The sequence below is a fragment of the Cardiocondyla obscurior genome, linkage group LG05, assembly GCF_019399895.1.
Source record: "Cardiocondyla obscurior isolate alpha-2009 linkage group LG05, Cobs3.1, whole genome shotgun sequence".
NCBI lineage: Eukaryota > Metazoa > Arthropoda > Insecta > Hymenoptera > Formicidae > Cardiocondyla > Cardiocondyla obscurior.
The window spans coordinates 4,941,102-4,959,709 of NC_091868.1; the positions used below are offsets into that span (position 1 = coordinate 4,941,102).

At 32.6% G+C, this 18,608-nt stretch overlaps 4 protein-coding genes across 5 annotated transcripts; 2 read left to right on the forward strand and 2 right to left on the reverse strand.

Moving 5' to 3' along the window:
- Positions 1-106: 106 nt before the first annotated feature.
- Positions 107-2,866, forward strand: Sau (Golgi phosphoprotein 3 homolog sauron). Its single transcript, XM_070656899.1, has 4 exons — positions 107-1,017; positions 1,102-1,348; positions 1,426-1,601; positions 2,228-2,866. The coding sequence occupies exons 1-4, from the start codon at positions 751-753 to the stop codon at positions 2,474-2,476; spliced, it is 939 nt and encodes a 312-aa protein (XP_070513000.1). The 5' UTR covers positions 107-750; the 3' UTR covers positions 2,477-2,866.
- Positions 2,867-4,662: 1,796 nt separating this feature from the next.
- On the reverse strand, positions 4,663-7,118 carry LOC139102763 (damage-control phosphatase ARMT1-like). Its single transcript, XM_070656893.1, is given in 7 exon segments — positions 4,663-5,147; positions 5,233-5,635; positions 5,711-5,893; positions 5,964-6,208; positions 6,319-6,424; positions 6,533-6,637; positions 7,008-7,118. Coding segments are annotated over 7 exon segments (1,392 nt in total). The 5' UTR covers positions 7,025-7,118; the 3' UTR covers positions 4,663-4,814.
- A 134-nt stretch (positions 7,119-7,252) lies between these two features.
- On the forward strand, positions 7,253-10,436 carry LOC139102762 (Golgi resident protein GCP60). The gene is made up of 4 exons (XM_070656892.1): positions 7,253-7,673; positions 7,998-9,094; positions 9,203-9,262; positions 9,356-10,436. Exons 1-4 carry the CDS (start codon positions 7,475-7,477, stop codon positions 9,458-9,460), a joined length of 1,461 nt encoding a protein of 486 aa, XP_070512993.1. The 5' UTR covers positions 7,253-7,474; the 3' UTR covers positions 9,461-10,436.
- Positions 10,437-10,524: 88 nt separating this feature from the next.
- LOC139102759 (uncharacterized) lies at positions 10,525-18,518 on the reverse strand. 2 transcript variants are annotated; one of them, XM_070656886.1, is made up of 9 exons: positions 18,190-18,518; positions 17,679-17,837; positions 17,195-17,326; positions 16,991-17,074; positions 16,480-16,707; positions 16,116-16,319; positions 15,658-15,849; positions 14,041-15,488; positions 10,525-12,953 (listed from the first exon to the last, which is right to left on the reverse strand). In XM_070656886.1, exons 2-9 carry the CDS (start codon positions 17,697-17,699, stop codon positions 12,329-12,331), a joined length of 2,934 nt encoding a protein of 977 aa, XP_070512987.1. In that variant the 5' UTR covers positions 17,700-17,837; positions 18,190-18,518; the 3' UTR covers positions 10,525-12,328. The 2 variants fall into 2 exon arrangements, with proteins under 2 accessions (XP_070512987.1, XP_070512986.1); XM_070656885.1 differs by having other exon boundaries at positions 10,525-12,971; positions 18,190-18,517.
- Positions 18,519-18,608: the final 90 nt, after the last annotated feature.

Here is an 18,608-nt window from a genome sequence, read left to right on the forward strand (position 1 = left end):
GTACCACTAAGGTCTCCCGAGTGACCATCTGATTATTGGCGCGTTGATATAAAGGTTCTCTTGATCTCTGTCGACAGTGGCGACCTGCTTCGCTCGCTGATTCGTGGTTGTTGTCGCGAGTACGACATATACATTCGTCTTTTTCGTTTTTCTGTCTCTGCCGCCTCTGCGTGGCACGAATAATACTGTCGCTGGAGCATTTATTACTAAGTTCTCGGCTCTGTTTCGCGATCTCGCGTCGACGTTTCGCAGACTTATCGTTTCTCGTAGTGTATCAAGTGACACGTTGAACGCGGTCGTGATAGCAAGCAGGCTTAAGCGAGCGTGAATAAGTGATCCCACGAACGTGCATTTCTCGCTCGTCGTTCGCTCTTCCCGTCGTGGTCGCGTCGCGTCGCGTCGCGTCGCGCCCGGGCGTTAGTTGCTACTTCAATTCGGCTCGTCGCGAATAATCGCGTGTGCCGGACGAGGTCAACGAGAGAGAGAGAGAGAGAAAGAGAGAGAGGGCCTGGCCATCTTGGATGAGATATGTCGCTTTGGAGTAAACGTCAACGGCACAGTGTTTACCGCACGATGGACGCCCGCGTCGGCCTTCTCTAGTAACTGACATTATCCGCTTAGATCTAGCGTCAACGCCGAGGTGATCGCCGAGGTAGTGTCATCCTCTCCTCTCCTCCCCCTCCCCTTCCCCCACGGGAACACGCCGACGTACTCTCTAGTTGGTGACCTATCGTGGTATCTGCTCGCATAATGAATCGCGGTGACGGGCTGGTGCAGCGACGACGCGTGGTGAACAGCGGCAGCGGCACCGCCGGCGGTGGCGGCAGCGGCCACGGCCAGGATGGCTCCAGCACCGACCTCGTCCACAACGACAAGCTGTCTGGGCAAAGCCCAGACTCGGACAGCCTCTCCCAGAAGGATCTCAACTGCAATCCCACCATCGACGATGACTCTGACAAGGAGACGCGTCTCACTCTCATGGAGGAAGTCCTGTTGCTTGGTCTTAAGGATAAAGAGGTTTATTTACGATTTTAGACATTCCTTATTCTCTAGGAGTTCCCTGGAGCGATTGCCATTTGACGCTGTCTTTTTGTTTTTCAGGGGTACACGTCTTTCTGGAACGATTGCATAAGTAGTGGGTTAAGAGGATGTATCTTAGCAGAGCTCGCTTTTCGAGGTAGAGTAGAGCTAGAGAAGGCTGGCATGCGTAAGAAGAGCCTGTTAGCCAGAAAGCTTCTGTTGAAAAATGACGCACCTACAGGTGACGTATTGTTGGACGAAGCTTTGAAACATTTAAAGGACACAGATCCGCCCGAAACGGTGCAGAGTTGGATAGAGTACCTCAGTGGTTTGTCTCTTTATTGGTGTACTCCATGTACTTTATGTACAAGATAATTAATTAAAAAATTTCTTGTTTGGTTGCAGGAGAAACATGGAATCCCCTGAAATTAAGGTATCAGTTGAAAAATGTGAGAGAACGATTAGCAAAGAATCTTGTTGAGAAAGGCGTTTTAACTACAGAGAAACAAAATTTCTTACTATTTGATATGACGACTCATCCTCTTACCGACAACCTTGCTAAAAGTCGTCTTGTGAAAAAGGTAATTTAATTATTTTATTTTATTATTTCAGCATTTCTTGAGAATATTTTAAATTATTGATAGATAACGTAAATTTGAGAATTTAAGATTGAATATTAGATCAATATAAATAAAATCCAAATTTATTAGATTATACCGTTTTTTCAAAAATAAGCAGTTTTTAAAATTAAAAAACAAAACGTTTTTTAACAATAAGTTGTGATTAAATGACTTATTTTGCACCCTTACAAAATATATCTCGGTTTTGAAATTTATTTCGACGACACTAATGTAATATAACTTTATTATCTACGGAAATAATGTCTTATCTTTTCACATGCTTTAATATCCTACATTGATTACAGAGCATGTAGGGAGATAATATAATCATAAATACATATACACGTGTATTCTATTTAAATTTTATAATTTATAATAATATTAGATATTTCGATATTTTTTTTTTATTAATTGCTTTTTAATTTAATGTTCAACAGTAGCTGTATATATACCTACACAGCTAAAAATAAAGAAATAAAGTTAATATGAAATGAAAATAATACATGCACATTTTACTGAAAGAATATTGATGTTGAGTTACATAATCTATGAATAGAACAATGGCTATGTTACGGTCTGTCTTCCAGATCCAAGAGGCTGTACTAGGCCGTTGGGTGAATGACGCTGCTCGCATGGATAGACGAACATTGGCATTAGTTATTTTAGCTCATGCAGCTGATGTACTAGAAAATGCATTTGCGCCTTTATCAGACGATGATTACGAAGTAGCAATGCGAAGAGTACGGACATTATTAGACCTCGATTTTGAAACGGAAGCTGCTAAACGTAACGCGAACCCGGTACTTTGGGCTGTATTTGCTGCATTCACCAAGTAACAGTTACTAACTCTTAAATTTCGTGGACGCGGAATAGTTTTCTACTATTAAATTCTATTATGTATTATACAATATTATTATTCTTATACTAATGTGAATAATGAACTTAATGATTTTATCTCTTAGTTGTGGCAATTATGAAAATATAGATACGATCCTTATTACATTCAGACCAAATAATCCATATTCGACTACATAGACAAATTTACAAGACATTTTATTCATTTTTGTTGTTATTTAATACATATTTGATAGCTGTATAATGAATATTTAAATATTATGAGATATGATAAGAAGCGTGAATGTATGCCTTGTGCTAGATAGCACTATTACATTTGGGAAAGAAGGATTACATTATATTAAAGTATACGTTCTTGCTTGTCCATTGTATTTTTGAAATATTTGTTCATGAATATAAAACAGGATACTGTGCGGGATGCCACAAAATAAATAACGGGCATAATAGTGTTGAGGAAGTTTGGATTATATGTTCTTAGCCATAATTATGTGGAACATAAAAGTATGTACATATATTCCTTTAAATCTTAATTTTTAACACATAGTATACATATACATATACATGTGCCTCTTTGTTTATATCATCTAGAACTTCGCATTACATTCGCGAGTCATTTAGATTAGATAGCATTTTTTCTTTTAATATTTTAAGTATAATCTATCTACACATGCATTAAAAATTTTTTTTTTTTATATAAAAATTAAAAATTTATTTTTAAAACTTGATTATTTTGCTCATTATGTAGATAATATTGATAGGTATCGATTTTACACATGGCTGACCTCGTGCGATTTTACGCGAAGTGCCACATTTCTGATAATCATTTAATTCATAACTTTTTGTAAAAAAATTCTCTGCACGACTACTTCTATAGACATATTCACTTTTCATACAGACCATTACATTGTTGCAATGTCTTCTGCTATATATATATATGTATATATATAAAAATATATACATATATATAAATATATATAAATTGTATTAATAGTATTACCATGTGGCAGTACAGTACTCATTGTCAGATATAAAATGAAAAAGTGATAAATTATTTATTATTGTTGATTACCAATGTTTTTTCTTATACTAAATTTTTTAGATAAGTGATGATTTTATCGTAAATTGATAGTTGAACATATAGATTAGTCTATGTATAATGTTAAGCATCTTGTCTTGAGATTATTAAATATAATAACAAAATCAACATTTCGTTGTTGGAACTTGTTAATGTCCTTTAAGAAATAATGGGAATATTTATTAATTCGCAGAAGCATAGAATCAGACATATTTATTTTTTAATAAAAATATTACCTTCCCGTTTTTCAATTTCAAAAATTATTTGTTTAAAGTATTTTTTTGAAATTTATAAAAATAAAATATGAAGTATTCTATTAATTTGTATAAAAATATTAATTGTAACATAAGTTTAAATATTTTTCTTTATTCATATAATTTCTTAGATTGCCGATATAATTATTCATAATATAATAAAATATAAAGATAGCAAGAATATGGATATATCACTTGAAAAATAGGCGCTTATCAAATATGAATAAAAAAGTATTATTAAAAATTTCTTTTTGTTTTTAAATTTTTATTCTTTGTTAAAAATAAAGTACGAGTAATCGCACGGAATAGTAATCGTAATCGATGTACTATAACTATTATTACTTTATTCATTAGCGATTGTAATTATTATGTTACAATTAATATTATTAATCTTTATTACAGTATAATAGATATATTTACAAGTGATTGAAAGAATTTTAATCGAAGTTTTGTGTGAATTTATTAACACAGAAAAATTATATTTAGTTATAAAATCCTTTAAACAAGCTCTATTGCCACTTGGTAAAACAGCTATTTCTTTCATGATGCTTTGTGTAGATAAAAATTACGAAGTACTAGAGATTATTTGTAATTAGATGATATAATTTTATATATATATATATATATATATATATATATATATATATATATATATATACATAAAAATATATATAGAAATATGTACAGGAAATAATGAATCAAATAATATACATAATACGAAATAAATATGAATATGTTAAAAGAAATTAAGTATTTTAAGATTTTTTTAATACGAATATCGGTTTTATATAATATATATATATATATATATATATATATATATATATATATATATATATATATATATATTTTTTTTTTTTTTTTTTGAACATTTTTCGTACATGTACAAATTATGTACTATGTAACTTTGTATATTTGTACAGTGCAATTATTTATTATGCAATGATTATCACAATTTAAAGGTACTTTTGTTTTACAAGATCTAGTACTTTATATTTTAAACATAGCTGCTTCGATAAGACCATACTCTCCGGCTGTCAATTTCATATAATCTTCTATAAAGAGTTTAGCTATATTAGTTGATAATCCAATACAAATGTCAGATTTCATAGTGCGCAAACTCAAAATATTCGTAGGTTGAAAGGTTTTTAACGCAGTTGCGAAGCTTGTATCATATGGATAATTTACATCACCTAGAAGTTTTCTATAATTTAAATCACCCTTAAATATTACTAATTTAGCATCAGCAAATTCAGCATATATATTTTTTCCTTTATCAATTATTCGCCTAAAATCATATGGTCCTGTCCAATATGGCTCGTCCTATTTAATGAAGATAATTTTAATTATATTTATTTTACACAAATTTGACGTAATTATTTCAATAACTTAAAAAAATGAGAAATACCTTAATACACCAAACTTGACGATCCGTTAGATTTGTAAACATTGTACCCAATAATTGTATATTTGGATGATCGTTAAGTTTAGTCATGTAATCCAACGTCCATTGAAAATCACGAACAGTAGTATCACTCACATACCATGGATATAATTTTGCATGAAACGTTATTTTAGTTGTAGGTGCAATAGTAACCAAGAAAGCTGCTAAACATAGATCAGTAAAAAGCTCATATCCTGCATTATCAAGCACTATATGAATATCATCGTTTTCTTTCATCTTTTTATTCACAGTGTCCCACACGATCTCCCAATCGTTTACTAGTATATTTTTCTTTAAATGCTCTACTATCGTGAGTGGATTACCAGTTTTACTACAAGAGGAGCCAGAAGTTGCAGACAGATCATATCTGGAAAAATAAAAATTATTTATAATGCAATATATGAAAGATAGACATATTAAAATTCAGTAGAAATAGTTTAACCTGTTGCCCCACAAACTCAATTCCAAAAGTTTCAGGAAGTCATTCTTTGAGTTCTCTATATTGTATTCCTTGTTACATATTATATCTTTTATATACACAGTAATTAGCTCTATAGAGTCAATGGAATTAATAAATTCATTTTGCTTTTAATATTCAAATGGATCATAACTGTGCATGGTATTCCTAGGATTGTAAAAAGATATTTAAATTTTTGTAAAGAAATTTCTGTTACGTTCAGTATATCGAAACTTACGTCAATCTAATTTCTTGAGCTAATACACGATACATGTAGGTTTCACAGTACAACCATCGCGTATTAAACCACGTGGGGATGTTAGCTTCGATGGACGTTCTGTCTTCTAAATATTTATTCCACTCTTCTGCGTCATTGATAACTGTAGTGTTTAAACGCAATGGCTTTAGAGCTTTATTAGTAACTATTTCATTTTTCAGTTGACTTATAAATCCTATGATCTCTTTGATATCTTCTTCTGCATCCTGTATAATTTAATAGTATATATTAGAGGCCAAAATAGTAAAATCAAATTAACTTCTACATATACATACACTCACACACAAATTCTTTTGAATATGTATTTTATAATTACCGGACCATATGTAGCAATAATTTTGCTTTTATTCTGACACAATGTGTCGACAATTTTTGTTAATATCACGGGCATTCTGTCTCTGATAGTTACATGAGCGTAGCTTCTGCAATATAAAAAAAAAAAGTTATCATCTCTTTATCTCTTTATTAAAGGTCAATGAGTTAATGGCAAGTAAATCGGACAAACAAGGTTAATCAATTCAGCAAATTACCTCTTATATATTCCACACAATTGTCTGCTAAAAGGAGTAACAGTGTCCTGCAAATTTGGAATTCTGGGATCGTTTTGAGTCATCGTGTACTTTAATTGATGCCACCTGAATTAATGACAAAGCACAGTTATGAAGCAATATATTATCGATAAACGATATTGTAAGAAAAATAAAAGAATACGTATATATCTCGAGCTATGTTAATCGAAGAAACTGCCAATGGACCTCGAGGTGTGGTCACTTTTTTTCCTACGATTTATCAAGCCCCGAAATTTGCATGTGAGAATTATCTGATCTTTGACGTAAATAAAAAGCAGCAAATGTTAAATCGCAACAAATCATAAAAGTTAAAATATGTATAATAGTCCAATTAACCGAGACGTAGTAGATAGCTGTTGTACGATTCAAATTTAATATTATCTGCCATTATGTGTGTGTGGGTGTATGCACGTAATATAAAATTATAACTAATCACCATCGACATATTTGCATTATTTTTCTCGTCTTACAACGATGAAGTACTTGATACTTATGTAAGATTAACAAAATACACCTTCTCTCACATCGGTGGGTTAAACCATAGATACTGAAAAATATAAAGATTAGGTCCACGGAGCAGTATATGTGTGCTCTTGGCTTTTCGACTCAAACGCCATCGAAACATCGAGTTGAGTCTCCTTTCTCTTACTCTATGGAGTCTATGGGTCAAGTCATCAAACCTTGCGATAGTACATACATGTCTTTATTGCGTTTGCGCTTATAAATTTCTATTATCATTATCATGTCGTTCGCGAAATAATGCCACAACAGTTGTTTAGTGATTGTTCTTGGATGTCAGGTAATAGATAAAAAAAAAATAAGAACAACGAGGCTAACAGAGTTAGCCAACGGAGGAGTTACACAATCTTTAATAGACGTCAAACCGGTCGAACGCTAAGACAAATGGCGACTGTTGGTGAAGAGGACGTGTCCGTACTTGGCGACCGGATCAGTAATCTGAATGTTTCAGCGACAGAAAACAATGAGGAGATGGCACGTAAAAGCAACGACAACGACGTAGACTTAATGAAAAGCTGCGAGCCGCGGCTCTGGGGTTTCGAGACGCGAGAACTCTACAAGCTCGCACTTAACTTCTACAAAGGTAAGGACGTGATTCACTTACGCGCTATCTCGGCTACCTCGTCGTTATGGAAAGTAAGATCATATTCATTTAAATCGCATTAAATAAAACTATTCTATTGGAAATTATTTCCATTTTTTTTTATCACAATTTTTTATATGCACCTTTATACTGGCGTTCACAAAAAGGATAAAGAAAATAAATTAAAGTTTTATTTTAAATGTTATTTATAAATTCTTTAGTAAATTAAAAATACGATATTACCAGATTTGCAGATCTTTTTTTCAATTATATTTAAGCTATAATTTTTAGCAAGACATTTACAGAAATATTAATTTTATTTAGAGAAAGAAGGCAAAGCTGTTCATCTTTCATATGAGGATAAACTGAAATTAGTTGCATTTACTCAACAAGTAATGCATGGAAAATGTACAGCTGAAAATGCACCACCATTAGGCGTTTTGGACATGATTGGAAAAGATAGACGTTTAGCATGGCAAAATTTAGGAGATATATCAAAAGAGCAAGCAATGGAAGGATTTATAGTATTGCTGGACAAACTTTGTCCTTTATTCAGAACTGTAGTTGAAGCACAAAAAAGGAATTTTGAAGAAAAACAACGGCTTAGAAGAGAAGAGGAAGCCAATAAACTAGAAGAGGAAAAAAAGCTTAAAAAGCTAGAAGAAGAAAGAAAGAAGCAAGAAGAAGAAAAACTGAAAGAGGAAACTCAGAGAAGACAAATTCAAAACGCTTTAAACCAGCAAACATATTATCAGTTTAAAGTATATGCAGAGCAACAGTATCCTGGTAATCCAGAACAGCAGGGTGTTTTAATCAGACAATTACAAGAGCAGCATTATCATCAATATATGCAACAACTTCACCAGAATCAGCTAGTTATTGAGGACCAAAACGAGGAGGAAGACGAAGAAGAAGAAAAGGAGACAAATAACATTCAATTGGAAAATATGATGTGCAAAACCGATGGTGATAATGATGATGACAACGCTAAAAATGACACGAATGAAAATATGAATGACGATGATTCAGACGAGATAGAAGACTGGCCGCCTATCAGTCCTGCAGAAATGTGGACGAGAGAAGGCGTGGAAGAATTTAAACAGACTATCAGAAGGGAAACCGGCGATGCGGTTATCAAAGTTGATCATGGCGAAATTGTTACGGTACGAGTACCAACGCATGAAGATGGTACATGCCTGTTTTGGGAATTTGCCACGGATGGTTATGACATTGGTTTTGGGGTTTATTTTGAATGGTCGAAACCAGAGACAAATCAAGTATCTGTGTATATAAGCGAAACCGAGGAAGACGAAGATGAGGAAGAGTATGAACCACGAGAAGATCTGGAAAGCGGATCAGTAAATGGCAACATACGACCTAAACGTAAATCAACGCCTCCACCTATAAGCGTTATAATACCTGTAAGCACTCAAATACTATCTATATTTTAGTCTGTACATATAAAATTATATCGATCTAATTTAAATTATACAAGCTTTATATTAATAATAGAATTTTGTATATCAAAGGTATACAGAAGAGACTCTCAAGAGGAGATTTATGCTGGAAGTCATCAATATCCAGGCGAGGTAAGAGCATAAAAAATTTTATTATTAATTTATTAATCGCACGTGTGCGCATGCATATTTTACTAAAGATATTTAATATTATTATGTTTGCAGGGAGTATATCTTCTAAAGTTTGACAACTCATATTCGCTTTGGCGAAGTAAAACGCTTTACTATCGTGTATACTATACGCGACAAGGGTTCATAAAAAATAATTAGTCATTACGATGCATATCGAGGCGAAATGTATAACAAATATATGTTGTTTGTTGAGCACTAACTTTAACATAATCATTTACCAATAATGCTAGTCCAATTGAATAAAAAATCCTATCTGTTCTATTTGTTTCATTTTCGTGAAAACGACAAAAATGACTGTTTATATACAAAGAAAATATATTTATTATATAGTTAAGTAAGAATGTTACATTCTATAAAATGGTAAAAGTGTGTACGAGAAAAAAAGAATTCTAAATTGTTCTCAAAAAGTGCGAACTTTAATAGAATATGTGTATTGTGTGTAAATTAGCAATTGATTCTTCTATATGTATAACTTTACAGCTATTCTGATATATGCCATTCTTTGATGTAGGCGGAGTTATCTTTGCGGTTTTTAATAAAATTTTCTAGCGTTTATTGCAACGCAAAAATTTTTATATATACATGTTATAATAGTATATAGCTGCCTTTCTTATAAGAAACAACTCACAGACACTTCGATATAAATCGACACACTTTGAATTTATTCGAAGCAAGAGTTGAAAATATTTAATAAAAAAATACAATTGTAATATTTTTATAGAATTTCGAACATGTACTTATTATATGTTTTTACACCAACATTTTGTTTAATTAAAAAAAAATTTTTTTTAATTTATTACATTATTTATATGATATATTTTAGCCAATAAAAATATTTATATGTATATTGCGTTCTATATAATTGTAGAAAACTGTGCTCGAGTGTGCTAACTTATATCGAGTTGTGTCTATGAAAAAAAAGCCTGTTTTTAATCGAAAGATTATTTGTATACGCACCTTGTATATCTGTATTATCTACATGGATAATGGTTTGTAGAATTTTTTTTGCCATTTGATGTTATATACGGATTTAGTTTTTATGTCATTGCTTTTATTAAAATTCTCTAATTTGTCTTTAAGTATAACAGAATAAAGCAATAATATTTCTCTTCTATTCACATCGTAGTCAGAAAATTTGTTATCTTTCCATATTTGTTTCCAATGTTTCCATTTTCGACCATTTCACTGCTGTGCGTGTAGAAAAAATTTTCGCTAAGTCGCTGGAAAGGAAAGAGTATATACATTTTATTGTTATTAAAGTGACTTTTTTTATATAAAAATTTGTGTAATTCGGTGACATTTACTCTTGCGGATAATACAAATTTTGTAAGCTGCAAACATTACTTCATCTATATGTATTTATTTCGTTTGAACATTAATTTTATTAAATATTACATAACATATATTAAAATAAAATTGATTATTTATAACAAGATTTTTTAATATTTTTTCACTGTATGAACAATTTTGTTTTTTAATATTCGCTGAATTGTGTAGCATATATATATAGGACAGCCCAATTATTTTTTTTTCCCTGTGTTATTGCGCCTCCTGCAGTAAAAAGTTAATTTGTCCATTAAAATTTATTTTATACGTACATGCATTTAATTAAGATTAAGAATCTATAAAGCTAACATTTTCCGTCGAATATTCTTGTAGTGCAGTATATTTATTTACGAACACACATGGATAGATGTAAAATAAAAACGCATAAACTTTATTCTATTGTGACTTCATATATACCTACTGTGCATAGAAGGAATGCAAAGAATAAATTTTTTAAAATTTATTTTAAAAGATAAATGCAGTTAGAAATCTTACTATAAAACTTGTATAAAAAACATCTTTTGATACTTTATTTAATTTATGCAATATATCACAAAAAAGCGAATTATTATTTTAAATCTTTGCAAAGTGGTTTCACTCTTTTAAATAGATTTTGGGCGGCACTGAAATTCGAAATCTTCTTTCTGCGTACACATGCTAAGCTTAATCTTAATTTACCACTTTAAGTGACTTCCTTTTGAGTAATCTATTTAAATACCGATCTAAAATATTTTGAAAGAAACAAAATCTAACAAAAAAACATAAAAATTTTATTATTTTAAAATTAAAACAGTAATCTTAGAGATTTTATATCACTCTGCATCTTCGGCAATGCTGCCTGACATTACCAGCTACTTAATTTCAATCTGTTAAACAAGAAAAAAAGAAACATGCATTTAATTTGAAAACATTTTTATATTAATATTGAATAAAAATTCAATTTTCTCTGAGATATTCTAGATAAATATTAAAAATGAGCGTATTCAATGAATTTGTTCAATTGCATTGATCAGTATATGATCGCACAAAAGGCATTTAGAAATATCCAATGGATATTGTTTAAATCGAATTTCGTTATATAATTATATTCTAAGAATATTCATCGTTTTGCATAGACATCTTATGAACGGATATATAGGCATCAGTGTATTCTTAACTTAGCATATCTTAAAATTTTACATAAATTCTAGATACCTGAACATTTTTCGAGATACGTTTAATGGACATACCTCGGATCAAATTTTGCTACGCAAAATAATATTTCCTTCGGTAATTGCATTGGAATGTCCTTTGAAAAATTGTATAACTCGTTTGCGTACCTGATTATTTTGTAAGGTAGTAGGACGGATACTTACGACACAAGTTGCATGGAATAAAGGAATAACAATTTAAGGCTGAGCTGTATCGACAGTTCATATTAGTTAAATTCTTAGCGACACTCTGTTCTAAAATTAGATTGCAGTTTTGCTTATAATATTATAGACAGGGAAAATAAACTGGTATCTTATTTAGGAATAAGTTGTACCAAAATGCAACGATCTAGATTAACTCCGACTACAATCTGTTGTTATTTTTTAATTATATGTCTATAAAAAAAATATTTAACGTAGCAGAGGAATTACCTGTGGACACATTTAATCGAAATCGGTGCATTAGGTACTCCAAAAATCAATGCGCTTATTACAACGATGTCTCAATACTGAAATTTGCCCGTAAGGCATTCTCCATTCTGTAATCTTCTACCCTTCCTGTAAAACTTCTCCGGAAATTCCTATCGACACGAGCCATTTTCGGACGTCTGTCAGTGAGCGATCTGGATAAACCAGCTGCCTGACGTCTTCTATTTGACAAGTGTTTAGGATTAGTCAAATGGCTCTCGTGAAGTCTATCGTCGTATTCATTTGAGCTTGTCGACCATCTATTTGTGCGTTCAGAGGATATTCCACTGTAAGAAGGAAGCGACATATTACGTCGATAGGCTCGTGGCGTCTCTTCCACTCTTTTGGGAACGTCTATTGGCTCGTGTAGACGTCTGTTTTGTAAAAGATACTGGAGTTCTTTTTCATGCCAATATGAAGGACGTGCGGCGCGTGGTAACGAATGCGTATTGTCAGGCAAGAGTGGAGTTTTGGTATAATCCGTTGGAAAACATCTTGGGTCTGGAACGTCGAAGGATCGACTTGGTTGACCGAATATCGCATCGTTCCCAGGATTGTTTTCTCTGACATTACGTTCTCTCAAATTTCTCACTGGCACAATATCCTTGCCACCGAAGGGATCGCCAGGGAAGACATCTTGTATCGGACTGGCGAAAATGAGCGTTCTGAAAAAATTAGGTAATATTAATTATTTTAATCACTCGAATACATTGTGTTTTAGAGTTATAGTATATATTGTGATTAAACATTAAACTACTTAAATATTGCGTTTATTTATTACGCAAAATCTTTGCTTTATTCTTAAGCTCTTGCTAGCTTGATTATTATTTTTACCTAGATAGTATGTACATATAATGACTATAAGACAGTGTAATACTTTGCAAAATTATAAACTAAAAAGCGCAAAAAATGATTAACCCTTTGAGTGCTATAGGTGCATGTATGCGTCCAGCGAAATCTATCGATATATACTGTGGACGCAAATTCGCGCTCAGCGCCAGCCGCGCGCCGTCCGTACGGACCGCATAGGCCGCGAATATTCAGCACTCGAAGGTTTAAGAATACATATGAGAAATAGATAGCAAGGAATTAAACATAGGCAATTAGCAATAAATATTTAAATTTTAAATTATGGAAAATTAATTTTTACAAGCATACATAGTGTAGAGATAAAAAGAAAGAACGATATGGTTGGAAGATTAAAACTTTATAATTAGTAGAAAAAAAGACTCACTCTGCATTTAACATTGTCAAAATATTGTAATGTGCAGAGGTGATACAGAAATATTTAATTAATATTTTAATTATGACTTTATATTAGAAGCAACTTAAAAATTTATCTGTATCATGTTTTTTATAATTCCTTGTTTCTTAATTCTCTTATCACGTATGGGGGGAAAAAAGTTAAATTATTTATGTGACTTGCAATATTATATGTCATTTTAGTGCAGGGTTTTCATATTTAAAATAATTGTATGTTAAATTACCAATTAGTAACAACAGCCATAATATACCGGAATGCAGTCATAATATGCCATTATGTGGTAAGTAAGCAGAAACAAAGCACAACCATAATTATTAATAAGCGATAATAGTAATGGTAATAATAATCACTAATGATAATTGATCGTCTGCTTAGAATTATTGCAAAAAATATAACAGTAAAAAAAAAAAGTAAAAAAATTGCCAATCATTGAAAATGCTATACGATAAAAACAGGATAATAAGACTTACCTAGTGCTTTCTCCTTTTTGATCATTAATAAACATTTTGTTTCTTCTCGACATAAACTCATCGAAGGACGGCATTCTTCTTCTGGGATTCAACATTTTTCTCGAACGTGAGTAATCGGATAAATTATCGATTTGAACACTGCAATCGCTTTTCTCACCTCTGTTGGAATTGTTAAGATATCCAAGATCACGATTAATATTTTGTTCGGCAACATTTTGGAATTCGTTTGCGGTAACTAACATGTAATTACGTCTATTTTGTTTCAAGATTGACTTCAAACAAAGGTACGTCTTTGAGTTAGGAAGCTTCCAGCAGACTTCATTTGACATAGGATTCATCGTAATCCTGCTACGCGATTCCGTTTTTGGAATGGCGCCCATATTCTTCGGGGAAACGCTGGCCTCGTCAAGGGAAAGAGACCGATGATGAGTCAAAGAAGGAGGAAGGGAGGCTGTAAAACTCCTGTGGCGTTCAGAAAGATACGGCCTTTCGTATGGAAAATTTGTTCCTATGTTAGTAAAGCTAGTTTTACTAACTTTTGATGATTCCTCTTCTTTTTCTAATATGTTCCTTAGGCTTCTATTCTCCTTCAGGAGCCCTGTGAATTCCGATCGTAACTTTAAGTTAGGTTCAGAAATGTCACGAGATATAATTTGATGGTCTCTTTTAGTCGTTATGTCGGAAAGAAACTCTGTTGACAAAGCATGTGAGTCTTCATTAGATTTATTTTTAACGACAACATGAGGAGGTTGTGGGATGTCGAGATTGATCGTTTGCGTGCTGGCCGAAATTCTGCCACAGCTGCTGCATTTGCTCGGAGATGCTTCGGCTTGAAGATTGTTAATAGAACGAGGAGCTAAATTTGTGAGAGGAAGCAATCGTCCATCAGCCGTTGTCCGTAACGTTGCTAATTCACTCTCAAAAGTATCGGCGATATCGGTGTTTGCTGGTAAATGTTCTTTGCTAATCGCTATCTTCGTGAAATTGCGTTTGTCCATTTTGGTACCATCATAGTCATTTGTATTTTCGTGACAAGGACAAGGGCAATGGCATTCGCACGGCATCGGAGGCATCGGAGTCATCGGAGATAACATTCGCCTCGGATCGTCCATATTACAAGGAGCTATCACATTTTTCACGCATCCAGCAGTGACTTTATTATTCATCATTGCATTTCGACGATCACATTGTTCGGCACGCTCGTAAAGAAGAGCCTCAGAATAACTAGGCACCATGTCAGTCGCGATGTTCGTTTCTCCTTGATTTTGCCAATTTTCTTGTCTTTGTTCTTGTCTATCGTTACAAGGCGTTGCTGGTTCCATCAGTAATGCCTCGCTATAACTGGGCGCCAGCATATAAGAGCCTGGTTGACTTAGTTGACTTATAGACGCATGGATGGGTTCACAGGAGGTCGGTGTATCGTAATTTACGCCAAACAACTTGGTAACCTGACAAACAATTCATATGTATTTTTTTTTTAATTTTATCATATATTTTATTTAAAAAAAAAAAAGCAATTTATTTAATTTTTAAATTATTTAAAGTGTTTAATTTTGTCAAAACTAATTACTACATAAAAGATACTCATAATGTATTATTTGTAAATTCTTCCTTTACCTGATAATCAACGTATTGTGTTTTGTATTCAATGATTACTCGTAATGGCCAGCTAAGCAATAGAGCGCTCAGACACCAATAAATGTATCGATTTGTGAACCATGGGTTACCAAAAACGGCAACTAACATCGTGTTAACATTGTATCCAAGATCAAGACCCTCTCTCATTTCCATATAGTCGTCAATGAGTTCCTGAGTACAAATAAATTTTTAGTTACTTATATTTCTGTATAAATTGATTACAAAATTTCTCTCTCTCTCTCTCTCTTCACGTTTTTTTATTTAAATTTTACTTGTCCAAATCTAAGTGTGCACATATTATTTTATCGTAAATATGAAACAAAATTATATGATCTCGATATAAATGAAGCATAGCATCCGTCATATTCTGTGATTGGCAAAAAATAATAATACAATAATTATCACACCAAATTATATGCATACACATATTTCCATACTTGTTCAGCGAAAAATCGCGATCGTGCTTCCTCAAATTCCGTAGCGGATCTTATGTTCGAAAATGCGAAACCTTTAGTGAGCGTAATCTTCGTGATCGGTATCTTAGCTTCAAGTATCAATTCCTTGGTGATATCTTTTACTCCACAATAATCGTAATAGTAGTGAGAAGTGGCAGAGTGTGTATTTACCCTTTCGTAATAGACCTGTAGAGTAAGAAAAAATTCGTCTATCCTAATCTACAATCTTATTTTAGCAGAGGATTTATAATTTGGAGTGTTTAAACAGTTTTAAAATATTGTTAAAGCTCGCATTTATAGGTATAAAAGAGAGGAAAGTTCAATAAACGGTAATATAGTACATCACCTGCGTGGTGGTATAATTATCTCCGTTTCTGTAACGTGTAATCTGTCGTTTTCTGCGAACGTAGTGATAGGAAACCGCTTTCCACCATATCCGCGGCTGTGCCATCTTTAGCTGCGCCAATTTGGACAACACGTTGTCCTGACTCTCCGCGTGTAGTAAATCGATTCTGATTGGTGAGTGGTAGCACTCGACCAGGTAAACTAAATACAGCATCCCCATAAATGCCACCTATAAAATAAAGAGAGGGAAAAAAAGTGAAGATGATGATGCGACGGGAAAGCTGAGGGGAAGCGCAACATGCATCCAAGCGTGCGTGCAAAGCGGTGGAAAGAACGGAACGAGAAGAATCGATATTACTCTTTGTTGAGTAATCTTTTTTTATAGGAACAACATAAAAGGAGAGACGAGATTAATTCGTAATAAAGAGAGAGAAAGAAAAAAAAAAAAAGAAAAATCAGTATCTTTTCTCTTTCTCCCTCTTAATGTTATATTTTTATCTTATTATACATACTGGAATATATATATAGCCATCGTCACAGGGAGATGAAACGTGTTTTATACTTTTGATGGGGAATTTAGTGTAGTTGACCATAATCTAAGAAGTAAAAAAAAAAAATTTGTCATTTACTGTATAATACACTTAAAAAATCAATTTAAATTAATTTTAGTCTTATTATTATATGAAATCGATTGCATGACATATAATTGATCTTACCTTAGTAACATTAGTGCATCTGCACCATGTAATTGCTGCAAGACAACCATATATAAGAACCGTTAGTACCAGACATTTACAGTTTGGCTCCTTTTGCAGTACGCCACACAATGTTTGAGGGACCGGTCGCTGCTGAAGATGAAAAATTAATATGCAAAGCCATTGTTTGAAAGTATAAAGTGAAAAATGCAAAAGCACATTTGCTAAAATTAATTTTTCGCGATAACTTTTTCGTTAGGCTTTTAATCATAGTTTTTTTTTTAATAATAAAAAATATTTTTAATTAGTTTTAATTATTTTTATATTCAGATATATAACTTTAATTTTTAAATACAAAAATCTAAAATTATTTTTAACATTAAAAGTCAAAGACAAATTTTTTCGTAGCGAAATTTAATATGTATAATAAATGTGTCGTTCGACAAAATAAATTAAAAAAGAGAAAGTAAAAAATGAATAGATGCTTGCGCGCTTGCTAACATACTTCCTCGTTTTCTCGATTCATTATGATAATGGTATCACCGGGCTCACTCTTGAACTAGACAGTTTTCTGATAATTAAGGAGCGAGTTGCGTCATTTTAACGGATTTTTCTATTACCCTTCACTCACTTCTTGTCAAAATGTATCCTCCCTTCTATGATCCTGCAGATATAACAATAATTAATTTTAATAAATATACTATATATTTTTTTAAATATGCGGTGTATGGTGTTCATCATTCAACCGTGTCTATTATACATTGTAAAAAAAAGAGAAAAAAAAAAAAAAAAAGTAAAAAGAAAGTATACTTTCCATTATCAAAGAATGTCAGTAAATTTCCGTTTCATAAAATTGAGATAATTAGGTAATTGATTAGTTAATAAAGATATACGGTAAAAAAAAAAAAAAGCAAGGATTATGTCACACAATTATTACAAGAGTCTCGCAACTTTACAAACGTATCCTCACGTGATTAGCGCACTACCAGTTTAATAGACATTTAGACGACACTCACCACATCTTAGCATTGTGCTTAGTGCGACCTAAAGATCGCAATCTCTCTCTTGACGCACATTTGTCACACTTGGAATGTATTGATACAGTAAAAAAAGAAAAAAAAAAAAAAGAATTAACACGAAACTCTCGCGTTGAGCACAATGAAATAATCAATAAAGTAGTAAAAATAGGACGTCAGAGTGTAAAGTATCGAAACAGGAAACATGTCGTATATAATTATGCGTCAATATAAGACATGGGTGTGGATTCACTTTTGGCATACATGCCGCGATCACTATTCCGCAATGGCACCTCGTCTAATGAAAAGGGGTAGTCGACGCCGACGCTAAGCGTCGGCGTTAGCATCGGCGTCGCGTCGGTGTTAACGCCAGCGCCGGCATCGACGGATGTTACTAACGTTACCGTTTCTCTTTACCT

Coding starts and splice junctions, on each gene's coding strand:
- LOC139102762 (XM_070656892.1), top strand. CDS start 7,475: ATGGCGACTGTTGGTGAAGAGGACGTGTCCGTACTTGGCGACCGGATC. Junction 9,095..9,202: donor CTATAAGCGTTATAATACCT/GTAAGCACTCAA, acceptor TGTATATCAAAG/GTATACAGAAGAGACTCTCA. Junction 9,263..9,355: donor GTCATCAATATCCAGGCGAG/GTAAGAGCATAA, acceptor TTATGTTTGCAG/GGAGTATATCTTCTAAAGTT.
- Sau (XM_070656899.1), top strand. CDS start 751: ATGAATCGCGGTGACGGGCTGGTGCAGCGACGACGCGTGGTGAACAGC. Junction 1,349..1,425: donor TTGGATAGAGTACCTCAGTG/GTTTGTCTCTTT, acceptor GTTTGGTTGCAG/GAGAAACATGGAATCCCCTG. Junction 1,602..2,227: donor AAAGTCGTCTTGTGAAAAAG/GTAATTTAATTA, acceptor TCTGTCTTCCAG/ATCCAAGAGGCTGTACTAGG.
- LOC139102759 (XM_070656885.1), bottom strand. CDS start 17,699: ATGAATCGAGAAAACGAGGAA. Junction 15,489..15,657: donor CACAATACGTTGATTATCAG/GTAAAGGAAGAA, acceptor ATTGTTTGTCAG/GTTACCAAGTTGTTTGGCGT. Junction 12,972..14,040: donor CAAAAAGGAGAAAGCACTAG/GTAAGTCTTATT, acceptor TAATTTTTTCAG/AACGCTCATTTTCGCCAGTC.